The 18,035-nt window shown below is 44.4% G+C and overlaps 1 protein-coding gene across 2 annotated transcripts in view; it reads left to right on the plus strand.

Moving 5' to 3' along the window:
* Positions 1–18,035, plus strand: part of KAT2A (lysine acetyltransferase 2A) — a 288,388-nt gene that overhangs the window by 97,031 nt on the left and 173,322 nt on the right. For both annotated transcript variants that reach the window (XM_069634476.1, XM_069634477.1), the window contains exon 3: positions 15,469–15,614. In XM_069634476.1, coding sequence (XP_069490577.1) covers positions 15,469–15,614 — 146 coding nt within the window. The remainder of the gene's footprint in view (positions 1–15,468; positions 15,615–18,035) is intronic.

Below are 18,035 nucleotides of genomic sequence, written 5' to 3' on the forward strand. Positions count from 1 at the left end.
CTACTTTTTCTGGACTGGCTGCCATTTTGTTAGGGGTTTTAAAGTTGAGATTTTGTCTGTCCGCTTTTGCACTTGAGCTTTGTGTATTTCTTGTGGTGTTCCATTGCTTGGTAATCGATAGTGTGAAACCTTTGTGTGCTAATGTATTTTTTTCTCTCTAAATAGTTTCTTTAACTATTTATGAAGGAGCAGTTAAAGTTACTGTATCCATTTTACGTGTTTTCTGAAAATAAACGGATTCAATATCATGGGAATCAATTTTTTAAAAAATTTTGGATGTTCTTAAAGACAGAGTTGTTCTATTGGGAAAAGTATCTAATTTTTGTCTCATTCATTTGTAAGTTTAACGTGTCATGGCGGTGTAAATTTTTTTTCTTTCGCCTTTGTGGAAACCCTCTTTGGAGAAGATGGTACGTGTGTGTTTGGTGTCTCCAGTACGTGAGGACCATCTCAATTCAGCGGTTTGATTTCTTTTGGGGTACCTGAACAGGATCGTGCGTGTGCGTGCGTGCGTGCGTGTGTGTGTGTGTTAGTGTTACGGCGTTTCTTTGGACTTACAGATGGTTTGTCCTTTGCTTGATTGTGAAATAAAAGATTGCTGTTGCAGCAGTTTGCAATACGTTCCCTTTTTTGTTCCATGGTGGCAAGTGTCATTTTTTAAGCGAGATATTTTCTGTCACATGATCGATCTACCTGGTCTTGTTCAGGGTCAGCTTTTGGTACCTTTTTTCTTCTTGATTTATTGCCAGTTGTTGAAATTGGTTACTAAGATATGGGTTGAGAAGTCGTTTCTGTTGCACGAGGTGGAGTTATCAACACATCTATAAATCTTTTAGATTTAGTATTGGATGTTTTGTTTTGGTTTTCTTTTCTTCTAGATTTCTGATTTCCTTATTTTTTTTTACTGTGTGGTAATTGAAAGACCTCGTATACTGGGTCTTGAGTCGGGTATTTCCATAGTAGAGGTCTGTAAAGCCAAATCTGATTTACCGTTTTTGTTTGCCGGGATCTCTAATACATCCCTTTTCTATAGATTTTAGACTCGCCCCGATAGTTTCTTCACGTTGCATGTTTTGATTTGAAATGTCATATGGTCGAGTTATCGATGGCAGAATTATTTGGTCATTTAGATAGCTAAGATTTTTCTGTTTTAATAAGGCAGCTATCCAATTGATTTTTGCAGAGTAAATTTAATAAAATGGTGTGCGTCTAGTTTTTTTTTTTTTTGTCCTGGGATTTATATATTTTAGTTATGGTATATACGCCATTATTCATTGACGTTAAAGTAGTTTCATGATTTGAGAGGGGTAGTTGCTTTAACCCAAAGGAAGGTCTCGGATGGGTTTTGCAAAAGACACCGCCGAAGATGCAGAAGAATTTATAGAGGAGTTAGGTGAATCTGGGTACAATATCAGCAAGTCAGACAGGTTTGTCACGTGCATCTTTGGTGATAATGTGTTTCTGGAATTATATTGCCATTATTACAAAACAAGGTAACCACTTCCTTCAGGGGTCTTCACTGCATCAAAACAATTTTAGGAATATAATTCATAATATTTTGGCAATTCACCAGGGATTCCATTTAATTTGAAGTTTGAAGATTCTTCAGGTGAAGATCCGCTACAGTTAATTCAACAGTCTCCTTGGGTAGGATATGCTAAAGGGTCTTAATCAGTGATTTGTAAACAGTTGTTTGTTGGCTCCAGCGTATCGTTCTGACAGTTGGTGCTTTTGTAGAGGGCAGGAGGTCTATTGCAGATTCGGCATCAGCTGTTATCATAGGATTTGAGTCTTTGGGTGTTCGCTGCCAAAAAATCCTAATATATATGTTCAAAGATTTCGATTGCTTGCTTTTCCTAGGAGTGATTTTGCACTGTTTCCCAGGTGACCTAGACAGTTCTTGTTACTCTGCGCAAAGAGAAACCTATTGAGTTCCAATTAGAATATTGGCATGGCTGGCCATAGCTGTTTTAGAGTATAAAGAGCCTTGCAATAGAGAGACAGAAGCACAAGCCAAGTAGCTAATTTAGAGCGACAGCGTTGAAAGCTTGAAAGAGAAAAAAACAAAAAGGGATGGGGGTGTAGAGTAGTGGTGAGGCTGATCAGCTCCTCAGCTGAACAGCCAACAACACTCTCGAGCACTCCCATAATGCGCGCACGTCTGAGTTAAAATAGGATTGCTGGGAAAAGTGGACGGGGGCCTAATCAGCCGCTGTAAGTGAAAGGATAGGCTTTGTTTAGATACTGAAGCAGTTTTCATAAACTATATTCAACGTTGTTTAGAATGATTTTAGATGTCCAGCGCACCACCAGTAGAGTATATGCAGACATGAGTAGATGCAATATACATATTTTCTCTGGTCAGGGAAGCAGGAGAAAAACAAAGATGAAGGGAAGTCCAAATAGACCAACACAAACAGCAGTCTAGAGCACTTCCACGATTGTTCTTTATAATAGGCCAATGACTTTAATGATTTTTTTCTGTGGCCAAGATTAAAACTGACCAACACGATCTTCAGACTGCAGCCCAGTTGTCTCCTTATGAGAAACTGGGAACAATGTCTATGCCAACTCCTTCAGTTGGATTCCTGAAAGTTTGAGGACCTTATCAACCCTTTGTCTTATCAGGTCTTAAACCTACCCAATTTAAGTTTCACAACCTCACTGCTATGACTGCATGTCAATTTGCAACCACTATCTGCTGCACTTTCTAATGTTGCCAGGCTCCTTTCATCTTTCCTGTATCCCCACTGCATTGATTTCTTCTGTACTAATGAAAGCTACCCTCGATCCTATGCTCTTCTCATCGGACCGCTGGCTCGGCGTGAATTGCCAAGATTGTAGAAAAGTTAGCAACTATATAACGGCAAGAGTATGAAGCCGGTCCAGAATATGATTCCATTCTACAATTTGGGTTTGGCACTTGCATGGGATCAATCTGCATTTGACTTTGCTTGGGACAATATTCTCTTTGCTGCAGATGACGTGTCATGATTTACATCATAACATGCATGCAAAGGCCTAACCTCCTCCCCAAAGATGGCCTAAATGACCACCTGGGGCTCTGGTGGGCTTTGCTGCAGAGAAACCTGCTGTATCCAAATCAAGTTTCTGTTGAAAGTTTGGGTCTCTGGTTTAGTGCAAGGGAAACTGCTACCACTGAGCAATTTACAGGCTTACTATGGGACAACAATATTGTTGAGTCTACCTTCTGGGTGAATATATGCATCAGGTGTTATTACCCTTGTGATGATGTACAGTACGTTATATGCTATCTAGGTCTTCCCTACTGTGTTATCACTAAACTAGCCAGTGTTTGCACTTATAATGTATAGTGTCTTTTATGCTTGAAAATAGAAGCACATTAATAAGGTTCTCACTCTCTTGGTTAGCATGTATGTATGGTCTCTTATAGATTGTGAGCATTAAAAATAGAATAGTTAATATACAGTTTCTAGTATTGGCAATTAAGTTCAGTAGATACCCAGCATCCTACTCTGATTTTCCCTTCTAAAATGTTAATATTCCCTCCACCAATTGTGTGTGGCCATTGTAGCCCACTGACAAGCCAGGGGACAGGCGACTTTATATGGGCCAACCTCTGGATAATCCTTTAGGTGGAACCTGTTAACTCTGTCAAAAGATCCATTGCTTGTATGGGCAGTTAACTAAAAACAAAAAGCGAACTACAAACATGTATAAAAAAAGATTACTGGTAAAGCATTTTAAATCCCCCTGCAAGGGATTCTTCATGCCCTTCCTCTGGGCTTTGATGGCGTCACTTATCGTAGCCAAAGCAGTAAGAGGGGCGACACATGTCATATGTAGTTGTGCCGAAACTCTGTACAGTGCTAAACTCATTGTTTCACCAGCACATGGCAAGCTGAAAGGCTAACCTAACAAAATACATTATGGTTTCTCTTAACTGCTCTCCCGTGGGAAAGAAAAATGTGTTGATAAAATGGGTACAAATGGCTCATTCAAGTTCCCAAAATATAGAAATGGTCCAAAAAAAATTCAGTTGGGAATAATTGGCAACACGTTAATTTGTAGCCCCATATGCAGTTTGTCTCTGGGGAAAGGCATCTGAAAGCTGTTTTCCGCTTGTTTCCAAGTCAGTACAGCTTTGTAATTTAGCTCTGCCTCCCAAGTTTTTAAAGCAACCATTACATATCTGAATTTGGATGAATTGGCAAAGTGCCAATGTTTAAGCTCGTAGACTAGAATTAGTCTTGACCTAGTCATTAAAGTGTCTGCTTGCTGCTTTACCCAGGCAGGGTCAAGTCTTGTGGCCCCGCAGTTGTCCTCCAGGCTCTGCCCCTCTGTGTCCACTGTTGTAGCATTATGTGAAATTTCAGGTAATCATCCCAGCCTGCTAAAACAGCTGTTTGTAAATGATGAGTCCCTCCCCAGTTTCCCGATTTGCCAATCCTAACAGATGATGATTTCATGCATGTAATCCTTCGAACTGGTCATCTTTCGTTACATTTGAAATTAAGGTAACTTTTCATTGATAATGTGCATGTAAACTGGCATTGTTTTGAACAATGACCTTTGCCAAATGTTACACGACACCACTGCTTTATCAAACGTTTTCAGCCATCAGTTTGTCCCAATTAGGCTTTGGCATTTGGTTGGTGTTTCATCTATATTAGCTTGGATGGTTTGCTTTTGTTGTTGTTGACAAAAGCAGCTTAAAATGTGTATATATGTACAAAAATCCCTATCCTGATATGCATTCCATGCTGTGCATGTTTTGCAGTGTCTTTTCAAAATACACATCTTGTGTTCAACAATTATCAATTTTGCATTGTTGCACGTGATGGTGCTGTATTTTAATGCTGATGACGGTGCTCATTATAGCAGAGCTGAAAGACCATTTGCTTGCAAAGCAATCTATAAATCGCATGCATTCAAAGTGAGGTATTTCCTTCAGTCCAATGCTCATCTTGTGCTTTTCCTATGAACAGAAAATGCATTTCTTTTAAATACACCAAGCTTTTGTGGCTTCCGGTGAACCAGTTGACCGCATCATGCTCTCTGTATGGTTCAATAATGTTTTGTGTACATTATTATTATTATTATTATTATTATTATTTTTTTTTTTTAAAGGAGGGACATTTGGGAAATGCATCTTCTGTCCGCCAATAAAAAGGTTACATTTGTGGCTGCAGGCCTTTGTGGCCTGGCTTGGATTGAAATTATAGGTATTTAATGCAATTTATGGCAGACGTCTGGCTACATGTCGTTGTTGATTGTTATCGTTTGCTTTCAATACTCTGGACCCCATGATATTATAATTTCTCAGGCATTAATGCATTACAACGTCTAAGGCTGAAGTTCTGCTGTTTGGTACCACACATCATTACCATCTACAATCTCCTCCCTCTGACCCTTTTTGGTCTCTCCACTTCTTTCGTCAGTATTGTTAGGAATTTAGGAGTGGTCTGGGAGCCATACATTGCTCTTACACTCAAGATGAACAAAGTGGTCCAAAAAGCATTTTCCCTCTTTGGTTGCTCACAAGTCTCACCATTTTATTCCAAAAGATCATACAGCTGTAGTGTGGGCCCTTTAAATTCTAACTTGGATTATGCCAACTCCCTGTACCCAGGTCTCCCTGACAATGTTTAACTGCCTCCATGCAGTTAAAAAACGCAGCTGTTCGACTAATTTCCAGATTACCCAAAATCTCATTGCTTTTCAAGCTTGCTTTCATCTATTCATTGGTTTACAGTTCATCAGCGTATCACCTTCCAAGATAATTATGTCTAGTTTATTTTTAGAGCCTACATTGTTTAGCAACTGGCCACCTTAATGCCAAGATTCAGCTCTCATTAGTCTAAAGCATTGCCATCTTTGAATAAAAACCTATTTGTTGTGCCTAGGTCATGCTCCATTTCAAGAGTCGATAGACCGTTTTTCACTGTGAGCTTGAGTTTGGAACCTTCTACCGTTTGAGTTGCGTCATCTAGACTCTTTCTGCTGTATTTCGTTAAAAGAAGTTTCCTTTATTATTTATGGGAACTTTTTTCTTTTTTGGGTCCTTCTCCATTGGTCGCCAATTTATGATATGTGCCCAAATGCAGGTTTCCCTGCCTAGTTTCCTTGGCATATGTGTACTACGAATCTACCAATACAACTTTGACAACTTTGAACCAGAGGGAAAGCATGCAACGCTCACCTGACTCCCACGGAGGCGCTGGCCTGGTTCGTGCTGCTGTGACCTCTTCTAAGGTGATGCGCAGGGTTCGGAAGACGGACTGGACCGGGCCCCCAAATCTGGCTTGTCTGGCTCTCAGAAGTATCCTTCTGTAGGCGAAAATAGGGGATTAACTGTCTGCGGGGTAATGCAATCGGCCTCCCGCTTTTCCCTCTCACCCTCCTCGAAACCCTTCTGTGATTCCCCGTAGCGTCTCACCTTGGGGTCTGGAAGGACGAGCTCTCCATCCTGCTTCTGATGCAGGGGCGCGTTGGTATCCAGTTACTTCACTGGATTTTCGGATTGGTGAGAACCAAACTTGCTTGGCTTCCAGGTAAGTTTTTTGATAAGAGGTTCCCCTTGTGTCCATGCATTAATGTACTAATGCTAGCGTCTTTTTCCCCATAGGGGCCGGGGTACGGAATGCCGGGGAACAGGCACTGACCCGAGATGAGATGTGAAATCCTTGTAGAAATCAGGTAAGTCTTTAATGAGTGTTTTTTGGTAATGTCTTTTCATTCGCTCATTAACGCTGATGTCTTTTTTTTCCCCTTAGGGGCCGGGGTCCGGAAATGCCAGGATGCGGCGCGGACCCGAAATGAAGAGGGAATGAATCAACAGGTAAGTCTCTAACATGGAGATTTAGCTTTCCTTATTCCCTTCTCTCTCTCTCACCTTTTGTTCTTGTCTTTTTCTCCCTAGGCGCTGGGGCGTGACTACGAATCCGGATGATCGCTGCTGAACATGGAGACGCCCTGTAAAGGTGAGTGGAATGCGGCGCTGCAGCGATCGACGCAATGAGCTTTTAAATAAGTTTTTTCCTTTTCAGGATTGTCGGCAAGATGTCTTCGGGATGCGGATTTAGCAGGTAAGGACTTTTCCTTCTTCTGTTCTCTTCTTCTCTTCCTTTGCAGGTGATCCAGGATGCTGGCAGGCGTGGCAGAAGTCAGGATGCAGGAGCAGACACGGTGAGCGTCCAGCTGCTAGATGCAGATCAACGCGAAGCACATGTGGCTGTTCGGGTGGGGTTTAAATAGCCTTGGAAGACGTTCCAGGTATGTATCCTTCCTCCAATCAGGTATGTATCCTTCCCCGACCACGCCCGGATGGTAAATTAGTCCCACAGGTAAAGTAGTTCCTTTCAGGCCTCAAGGAGGCTGGGATCCTGCAGCATGGTCTGCATCAGGTAAGTGCACCCAAGCACTCCCATAATGAGCCTGGCGCCCATGGTGCCAGGACACTGTCCAAAGGGCCCCTATATGGGGTTGCTGGGTCCTTCCTTGGGGACTGGATGTCCGCTTTCGGGGACGCAGGGCTTGAACCGGCTCCCCGGGAGCTGGCATCATGACAGCACTCCACCCCCCCCTCTCTCCCACAAGGCCCCTCCCAAGGTTGTTCCCTCCGGGGGTTTTGGTTTGTCTGGGAAGAGTCGGTGGAATTTCCTGACTAATCGAGGTGTATGCACATGGTCGCTGGGTTCCCACGACCTCTCCTGAGGTCCGTACCCCTTCCAATCAATTAGGTAGAACAGTTTTGACCTAAACATTTTTGAGTCTAAAATGTTCTTCACTTCGAATTCGGGCTTCCCATCTATTAGAATAGGTTCTGGAGGTTTGAGTAGTCGGGTTCCAGGTACCACTGGTTTCAGAAGTGACACATGAAAAACAGGGTGAATTCGCATACAAGCTGGTAAATCAAGCTTAACAGCCACTGGGTTAATTATTGCCGTAATAGAATAAGGTACCAGATATTTTGGGTTAAAGGTTCGAGGCCCTTTGAGTGGTAAATGTCTGGTAGCTAACCACACTTGATCCCCAATCTGATACGGAGGTGCTTCACTCCGATGTAGATCAGCATTCTCCTTGTATTTTCTCTTGGCTTGTTGTAAATGCGTAGTTGCCTCTTTGAAGGCTTGGTTAATTGTAGAATGCAGATGTTCTACTGCAGGCATTCCGAGGTTCTGAGGTGAGTCAAGGTTTGAGGTTCGAGGGTGATGCCCAAACAAAGTATAAAAAGGACTGTGGCCAGTTCCAGAGTGTACCGAATTATTATATGCGTATTCGGCTATCCAAAGAATGTCTTTCCAGTTGCTTTCAGATTGCTGTAACATACACCGTAAATATTGCTCATGGGTCTGATTTGTCCTCTCGGTCTGACCATCGGTCTGAGGGTGGTGACTGATCGATAATCTTACGTCGATCTGCGCCATTTGACAACATTTGCGCCAGAAGTGGGAAATGAATTGGCTTCCCCGGTCAGAGATTAGTGTAGATGGGAATCCATGTAGCCGAACGATATTTTCGAGGAATTCTTTGGCTAGGACAGAAGCTGAAGGTAAACCTTTCAAAGGAATAAAGTGGGCCATTTTAGAAAACAAATCCACAATTACCAGAATAGTATTGTACCCCGAACAAGGCGGCAGGTCTGTAATAAAATCCATTGATAGGGTGTGCCAGGGTGCTGGCGGTATGTCTAGAGGTTGAAGGAGACCGGCTGGTCTTTTCTTTTGACTTTTATTTTGGGCGCAAACACAACAGGACATCACAAAAGAGTTAACATCTTTTCGCAAAGAGGGCCACCAAAATTGTCGTTTCACCTTTTCCTCTGTCTTGGCAATACCGGGGTGTCCCTCTATTAATGCATCATGATAACCGGAAATAACTAGTTCGTGTAATTCCTTATGTGGCAGGAATAAGCGTCCTTGGAAATAAGGTAAACCATTATCTATGGTAAAGTCTGATCCCTTTTGTATCCAATCCTGTAAGGTTGTAGGGTCCAGGAGTTGTTTCACTCTGGCTTGAATGTCTTCAAGCGTCTGTAACGAAGTCATGCCTAGAATCCTCTATTCGGGAATTATTGGTACTGGTTCTGAGTTTGTATCCGATTCTCCCATTCCAATTCGGGATAAGGCGTCTGCTTTGCCATTATTGCAGCCAGGTCGATAGGTAATCACGAAATCAAATTCAACAAAAACAAAGCCCATCGGAGCTGCCGTGATGACTGAGCCTTGGCGGTTTTCAAATACTGTAAATTCCGGTGATCAATGATCACTGTGATGGTATGTCGAGCGCCAAGCAGATAATGCCGCCAGGCTTTAAAAGCGGATTTAATGGCTAACAGTTCTTTGTCAGTGATTGCATAATTAACCTCTGGTGCCGAGAATTTTCTGGACCAAAATGCTACGGGATGCAGTTGGTTGGTTTCGGGATCTCTTTGGGACAGGACAGCTCCCATGGCTAGGCTGGATGCGTCAGTCTCGACGACATAAGGGAGATCTGGACGCGGGTGTTTCAATATAGGTGCGGAGGTAAACTTAGCTTTTAAATCCTGAAAGGCCTGCTTGGCTTCTTCAGACCATTCAAAACGTTTATTTTTCCTCAAGAGTGCAGTAATGGGTTGTACCACGCGTGAAAATTCCGAGATAAACCTGCGATAGAAATTGGCAAAGCCGAGCATACTTTGAACCCCTTTTACAGAGCTAGGTGATGGCCATTTGAGGATGGCATCCACTTTTCTTGAGTCCATTCGGACTCCTTTGGGTGTCGGGATGAAACCTAGAAACTCAACTTCTGTGGTATGGAAAACGCATTTCTCCAATTTAGCAAATAGTTTGTGTTGGCGCAGTTTTTTAAGTACTGCCCTGACGTGTTTTCTGTGTTCAGATTCCGAAGAGGAGTACACCAGAATGTAATCGATATATACGACAACACAAACATCGATGAGTTCCCGAAGGACATCATTCATGAAGTATTGCAAGGCAGCCGGCGCGTTACACAATCCGAAAGGCATCACCTGGTACTCGAATAATCCGTATTTAGTACGGAAGGCAGTTTTCCATTCGTCGCCTTCTTTAACTCGTACCAGATGATAAGCCCCCCAGAGATCTAACTTGGTGTATATGCAAGCGTCCTTCACCTGGTCAAGGAGTTCAGGGATCAGAGGCAGAGGATAACGGTTTTTAACCGTTATCTGGTTCAATGCGCGGTAATCAATACAAGTTCTAAGGTCGCCTTCTTTTTTGGGCACAAAGAACAAAGCCGAGGATGCCGGGGACTTTGATGGGCGAATAAAACCATTAGCTAGGTATTGATCCAAATATTGTCTCAAATGTAGGTTCTCAGGTTCGGTAAGGGCATAAATCCTGCTACAAGGGGGTTGTGCACCGGGCACCAGATCGATTTGGCAATCGTACGATCTGTGAGGAGGTAAGGTGTTGGCCTGTTCCTTTTGGAAGACGTCCTGAAAGTCTTGGTATTCCGGAGGTAGTTGCATGGAGGCAGAGGCTACAGATGCTAGATTAATCTTCAGGTTTTCTGGGTAGCAGGTTTGTGTACAATCCGGGAAGGTTATTCTCTTAGCTCGCCAATCAATTTGAGGATTGTGTCTCTAACCAAGGGATTCCAAGGATAACCTGAAACTGTGGAGCCTTGATTACATCAAACACACCACCTTCCCGATGGCCGTCGGGACCAATAAGAATCACCTCAGTAGTGGAATGTGTTACCGGTCCAGAGGCAATTTCAGTTCCATCGACTGTGGTGATGACATCTTTGCTGGTTTTAGGGCGGAGAGGGAGGTTAATCCTAGAGACCAATTCACGATCCACATAGTTTCCAATAGCCCCACTATCGATGTATGCCTTTATTGCATGCAACCGCTTAGGCTGTTCTGGATTTATGAGAACCATTGGCACAATGAAATGCTAGGTCTGAGAGTTAGTTTTCATGCTCGGCAAGCGGACCCCTACGCTTGTCGGGCGGAGTCGTTTCCCGAAACAGTCTTCATGGTTTTTATCAGCGGCTCCTACCGCCTTTCGGGGCGGTTTTGCCGGGTGATCTCGTAGAAAGTGTCCAGAATTCCCACAATAAAGACATAATTTTAACTGCCGCCTCCTTTCTCGTTCCTTTTGAGTTAAGGGTCCTTTAACCCCTCCAATTTGCATAGGCTCAGAGACATCAACTCCCTTGGGATTAGCATGGGACTTGACCAACACCCGGGTCTCAAACCTGGACCGATCTGCTTTTCTGTTTCGAAGTCTGTGATCCAATTGGACCACTAAGTCTATATACTCTGTGCATTCTTGGGGCGGATTTACAACTTGGGCCAAGACATCTTTAAGTTCTCCGCGTAGGCCTCGATAAAACAACGTGACTCTTTTATCCTCTGGCCATCCCATTTCCACAACTAGTCTATTAAAGGTTGTAATATAGGATAGGAGGTCCTGATTGCCCTGTCGCAGGGATAGAAGTTCGTCATCCAGAGCCTGCCCCGGAGAGTGTCGAGCAAATAACCTTTCCATGCTTGCTTGAAACCCTTGAAAATCACGGAGAATCGGGTCAGCTTGAGTAACCAGTGGAACTGACCAATCGGCAGCGCAGCCGCTGAGATATGACAATACAAAGGCTACCTTGGTCTGATCATTAGGGAAGGCCCCAGGTCTGCATAGGAAGTGCAAACGACACTGATTCATGAATACGGCGAATCGTTTGGTGTCCCCATCAAAGCGTTCGGGTGGGGCCAGCGGCATGTTTCCAGGTAGATTAATCTGCACAGGGTTACTGGAAACCACAGGAACGGGGTTCCCTCTGGGACCGGGTAGAGGAGTTTGCCCAGCTTGACCTTGCAAAAGCTGTCTGGCCAGGTCATCAGTTCTTTCCTTTGATATTATTAATTCCCTCCTGAGGGCATTAGTCTCTTGACGAGCGGCATGTACTTCGGCCCGTAATTCCCCCAGTAATTGGGCCAACTGATCAGTCTCAGAACTTTCCATAGCGCCTGGGTGGGAATTTGTAGGAAGGCTTCGCGTTCTGTAACGCTCACCTGACTCCCACGGAGGCGCTGGCCTGGTTCGCGCTGCTGTGACCTCTTCTAAGGTGATGCGCAGGGTTCGGAAGACGGACTGGACCGGGCCCCCAAATCTGGCTTGTCTGGCTCGCAGAAGTATCCTTCTGTAGGCGAAAATAGGGAATTAACTGTCTGCAGGGTAATGCAATCGGCCTCCCGCTTTTCCCTCTCACCCTCCTCGAAACCATTCTGTGATTCCCCGTAGCGTCTCACCTTAGGGTCTGGAAGGACGAGCTCTCCATCCTGCTTCTGATGCAGGGGCGCGTTGGTATCCAGTTACTTCACTGGATTTTCGGATTGGTGAGAACCAAACTTGCTTGGCTTCCAGGTAAGTTTTTTGATAAGAGGTTCCCCTTGTGTCCATGCATTAATGTACTAATGCTAGTGTCTTTTTCCCCCATAGGGGCCGGGTTACGGAATGCCGGGGAACAGGCACAGACCCGAGATGAGATGTGAAATCCTTGTAGAAATCGGGTAAGTCTTTAATGAGCATTTTTTGGTAATGTCTTTTCATTCGCTCATTAACGCTGATGTCTTTTTTTCCCCCTTAGGGGCCGGGGTCCGGAAATGCCAGGATGCGGCGCGGACCCGAAATGAAGAGGGAATGAATCAACAGGTAAGTCTTTAACATGGAGATTTAGCTTTCCTTATTCCCTTCTCTCTCTCACCTTTTGTTGTCTTTTTCTCCCTAGGTGCTGGGGCGTGACTACGAATCCGGATGATCGCTGCTGAACATGGAGCAGCCCTGTAAAGGTGAGTGGAATGCGGCGCTGCAGCGATCGACGCAATGAGCTTTTAAATAAGTCTTCCTTTTCAGGATTGTCGGCGAGATGTCTCCGGGATGCGGATTTAGCAGGTAAGGACTTTTCCTTCTTCTGTTCTCTTCTTCTCTTCCTTTGCAGGTGATCCAGGATGCTGGCAGGCGTGGCAGAAGTCAGGATGCAGGAGCAGACACGGTGAGCGTCCAGCTGCTAGATGCAGAACAACGCGAAGCACGTGTGGCTGTTCGGGTGGGGTTTAAATAGCCTTGGAAGAAGTTCCAGGTATGTATCCTTCCCCGAACACGCCCGGATGGTAAATTAGTCCCACAGGTAAAGTAGTTCCTTTCAGGCCTCAAGGAGGCCGGGATCCGGCAGCATGGTCTGCATCAGGTAAGTGCACCCAAGCACTCACATAATGAGCCTGGCGCCCATGGCGCCAGGACTGATGTCTTTTATGAGCCTGGCGCCATAGGCGCCAGGACACTGTCCAAAGGGCCCCTATATGGGGTTGCTGGGTCCTTCCTTGGGGACTGGATGTCCGCTTTCGGGGACGCAGGGCTTGAACCGGCTCCCCGGGAGCGGGCATCATGACAAAGCATTGGGCAACGCATGAGCTCCACCATACCCTCTGCTGACTGCTAGTTTGGCTGCTGCGCATTTCCCTAACCATGGCGATTCACTGTTGACTTTGTACTATAGGAATGGTGTGGGTTTTCTTAACTTTTAAGAACCCATATACTAATCGAACCCTATTTTAGGGACGACGGAACCCATCACCTTTAAAACACTTAGGAATGGGATCTTAAGGGCAAGTAGCGGTTTCCTGTTAATGCTGGGGTCCTTCCTCTCTGACATCTTTTTCTCTACCTGTGGTGTCCCCCAGGGAATCTAACCTCTCTCCCTGGCTGTTCAACCAGTATCTGGCACTCCTTGCCCACCACATCGCTGCTCTCTGCCCCAACTTTCAGTGCTATGCGGATGATACCCAGCTCATTCTCAGGTTACCCTCAGCCTCCTCTTCGCCTTCCCTCATCTCTGACTGTCTTTCCGCTATCCAGAAATGGTGTGCCGCCAATTACCTCTGCCTTAATGCCAGTAAGACTGAGATTCTACCCATCGGCACACCCATTCCCTCCTTCCCTGCAGCTCTCTGGCCGGCCTCTCTTGGCCCTCTTCCTGCTCCTACGTGCAAGGCTAAAAACCTCAGGGTCATCTTCGACTCCACACTCTCCTTCTTTCCTCACATTTCTGACGTTTCTAAGAAGTCACACTACCAGCTGCACCTCCTCAGAGGTATCCTTCCTTTCCTCTCCTTCCCCCAGAAGCTCACTGTCTCCAGAGCCCTGGTTCTCTCTAAGCTAGACTACTGTAACAACCTCTACCTAAATCTGCCTGCCTCTACTCTCCGCCCTCTGCAACTCATCCAGAACAGGACTGCGAGACTTGTCCTTGGCCTCAAGCCCAGGGACCGTATCTCTCCAGGACTGAAATCACTACACTGGCTCCCAGTGGCTGCGAGGATTAAGTTCAAAACCCTCTGCATTGTCTACAAGGCCTTCTGGGGACTGGGGCCAAAATACCTTCAACTCTCTCTTCCCAAATATCTTCCTTCTCGAGCTCTTCGCTTATCCGCCTCCAACTCCCTCATGGTCATCCACTTCTCCAAGCAACGAGCAGGGGCCTCTCTCTGGAACAGCCTTCCTGTCTCCCTGAAACTTGTGGAGAACCATCTCCGGTTCCGGAAGCACCTCAAAACCTTCCTCTTTGCTTCTGCTTTCTCTCCCCCTCTCCCCTGCTAATGACTGAAACTGCACTGAATCTGCAACTGGGCCACTCACCAAACTCGGTCCGTGGCCCAGCCTCTCTCCCCTGCACTGCATCCCTGGCAACCCCTGCACTACGGGACTGTCTCTGTATCCCTACAGCCCCCCCTTCCCAGTACTTGTCTGCACTTATCTTGCACTTGCCACCAGCTGGCCCTTATTATTTATCTTGTATTTACTAACCCTGTACTGCACTTTCCCCTCTCCCTTTCCCACTTGCACTTTTCCCTTCCCCTCTACCCATGCATTTGCGCGATCTGAATGACACTTGGCCTAGTAGGATCGTTGTCTGTCTCCCCTTGTCCCCCCGCCCCCACCTCGTCACGCCTTGAAACACTTGTGAATAGGCGCGTTACAAATGCCAGATCATATCATACTTCTATAAAGAGTATAAACCTACTGTGGATATTTCCTTATTGTGGTGTTGCATGTTACCATGCACCCACCAGCTCCTCTTTTTAGTATATCCTTGATTTCTTTAGCACGTTTCCCCCTGAGAAAGTCGGGTCATCTACAGAGAAGTCCTGCAAACTGTGTTGATTCATTTCCTGAACCCTAATGTCTAGGAATATCATTCAAGCACCTGAGTTTGTTTTCACCTGAAGAATGCAGTAAATTTCCAAACCGAACAGAAAATTCTCTGAAAAGTAAACCTAGTTAAAAATAATCTCATCGTAGCCTTTACAAGGAGAGGCATCTTATATTTTGTGGATTCCACTGAACTGCCTTGTGGGAATGGTTTGGAATATTTTTTTAAAAAGCTGTGAAAGCTAGAATGCAGAGTGAACTCTAGATCAACATGTTGATATTTCCGTTTATTTCTTTATCCCATGCTTAGCTGACCATGTTTCCCACCTGGAGAATGTCTCTGAAGACGAGATCAACCGGTTATTGGGTATGGTGGTGGATGTGGAGAACCTCTTCATGTCTGTTCACAAGGAGGAAGATACAGATACAAAGCAAGTTTACTTCTATCTTTTCAAGGTGAGTTACCACACAGAGAGGAATGACTGTGCGTTTGTCAAAGCACCAAGTTTTAGTCCCATTCAGGTATGTTTCCACTCATCTGAAGAAAGTGAAAGGAGTACTGTTGAATTTAATGGATAATTGCTAAAATATGAATGACTGTGGGGGATTTATAGCATTTTGGTCTGTGTGCTTCTACGAGTGTTGTGGGCCTAAAATGAGGATCTCGAAGATGTGTTGAAATGTTGGATTATGCAACCTGATGTTGAGAGAATTGGTCAGAGAAAGGTACCACAAAAGTTTGCATTTGAGACTTGAACATCATCAAATGATTGCACTGGGCACTCAAAATAGGGAGCAGGTTTCAGGCCCATTCACAGCCAGAGGTCAGGTCCTTTTTCTTGCTGATAACCTGCAGATGGTTGGAGTCCGCAATAGCACATGCAGAATTTAGTGTGGCGCTCTGGCCATGATACAGTATGTGTTTTTTTTCCATCTTGAAAGGAGTGTGTGTGTGTGTGTTGCGTGTTGCTTTCTTTGCAGTTTGTGGCTGGGACCCATGTTTGGTCCAGAGAAGTAGTCCAGTATGAGTTGGTAATGACCCTGATATTGGGAGTATGGACAAAGGTACACCAAAATGGACCAGGCCATAGGTGCAACATAGGCTTTAGGATTACGGTTTGAAAAGTTACAAAAAAATATCTTGTGTTCAGAGACTTGCATGTATTATGTCTGTAAGGTTTTCAAAGGCCATGATGTACAAGTAGACATGGGTGTTTGGTGGAGTATAGTGGTGTGTCTGATTGCTAGTGTTGCTTGGATTGTTGCAGATATGAAAAACTGAGGGTGATTTGGATTATGTTAGTGGAACAGCTTGTTGGGCATAAAAGGATTAGCGCATGGGCACAGACTACCTCCTCATTGACAATGGTGTCTCAAGGATATGAGTGTATAGTCCCATATGTTGATTTCTTTGCTCTTTAGATTTAGAGGGTGGTCTTTGCAAAGCACTTTCTTCCTGTGAACCCTTGCTCTCAAAATGCCAATCTGTAGGTTAGGACAGTTATTTTCTGACGTGCTTCCCAACTTCATCAAACCAATTGATTGAGGCAGTACAAGACTCCACTCTTAGTATAAGGCTGTACCACCTGAGTACATGGTAGCGTAGACGGAGCAGCCAGGCTTATCTTAGGAGGAAGGGACGGGTGTAGAATCAGTACAAATGAAATTGTAAAACAAATGGTCCAAAGAAACACTGAAATACTATGTATGTAAAAATAAAGGATTTATTTAAATACAGGTAGGCCTAGATAAATCTAGGGGTAAATAAGTACTAACACATTATATGAAATCACAATTATAAAAACACAACACTATACTTGAAGGTACACAGACCAAAGTATAAATCTTATTTGGGACACCTAACAGTAGTTCTAGGAAAGTCAAAACCTTTTCATACACACTCAGTATAGGTCACACCTATTCTTGGGGAGTAAAAATCGATGGTTACTTTCACAATTGCATTCAGTTATGCAAGCGCAGTAGACCCTACCAGTTGTACAGTGACTCTCAGTACAAATCACATAATCAGTCAACTTTTTGTGAATAGTGGAACACTTATTCCAGGTACAGTAAAAACCTATAACTACTTTTCGGACAACGCACAGTTATACTAGGTGAGTAAAACCTAAGGAAGTAATATTCAATTAAAGGTGCTTTTGAGATCAGTGAAACAGAGATTGAGATGAGCAGTAACTCTGGTAACATATTTTTGGATGGCACACAGCTAATTTACGGTAAGTAAAACCCATACTTTTTTAATCTCACAAGAAGTTCAGGTTAGATCTCTCCCAACTATACAAGTGACTGATGTAGGACTTATAAGGGACAGCTAGAACCACAGACTCTGGGTTAGATAACCCAGGGAGAGTAAACCCTAATGTTACACTTTACTGAATGACTTAGTTATTCTAGGTAGGCAACAACCTAATACAGACTTATGCTGGATAGGCTAACAGCAAGTCGGGGGAAGCAAGCACCAGTTGGGGGACCCTCATACAATTACCCTGCAGGAATAATCTGGTGAAACCAACACAATACTTTTGGGAAGAGGCACAACATAATCACAGGCGAGTAATATATCTTCACATCTACTTTCTATTAGAATGGCAAAACTGTTTCTAAGGAAAGAAAGATGTTAACCATACTTTTACGAATAGTGCATTACAAATCCAAGGTAAGTAAGAACATTTGTAACTGTTCACTCTTAAGAGTTAGTTACCAACCAACTGTTACAAGTAAGTAACTTTTAAACACTTATTTTTTTTCTAGGCAAAAGGCCCAATCCCTTAAAAGTCTTTCCCTTATTCTTGGAGCATGAGTGTTCTCAGTAGCAGAACGGTGGGCACTAGGATCTTGTGTCCAAAAGACAGTGTCAGG

This window comes from Ambystoma mexicanum, chromosome 13, assembly GCF_040938575.1.
Source record: "Ambystoma mexicanum isolate Mex_15411 chromosome 13, UKY_AmexF1_1, whole genome shotgun sequence".
Taxonomy (NCBI): domain Eukaryota; kingdom Metazoa; phylum Chordata; class Amphibia; order Caudata; family Ambystomatidae; genus Ambystoma; species Ambystoma mexicanum.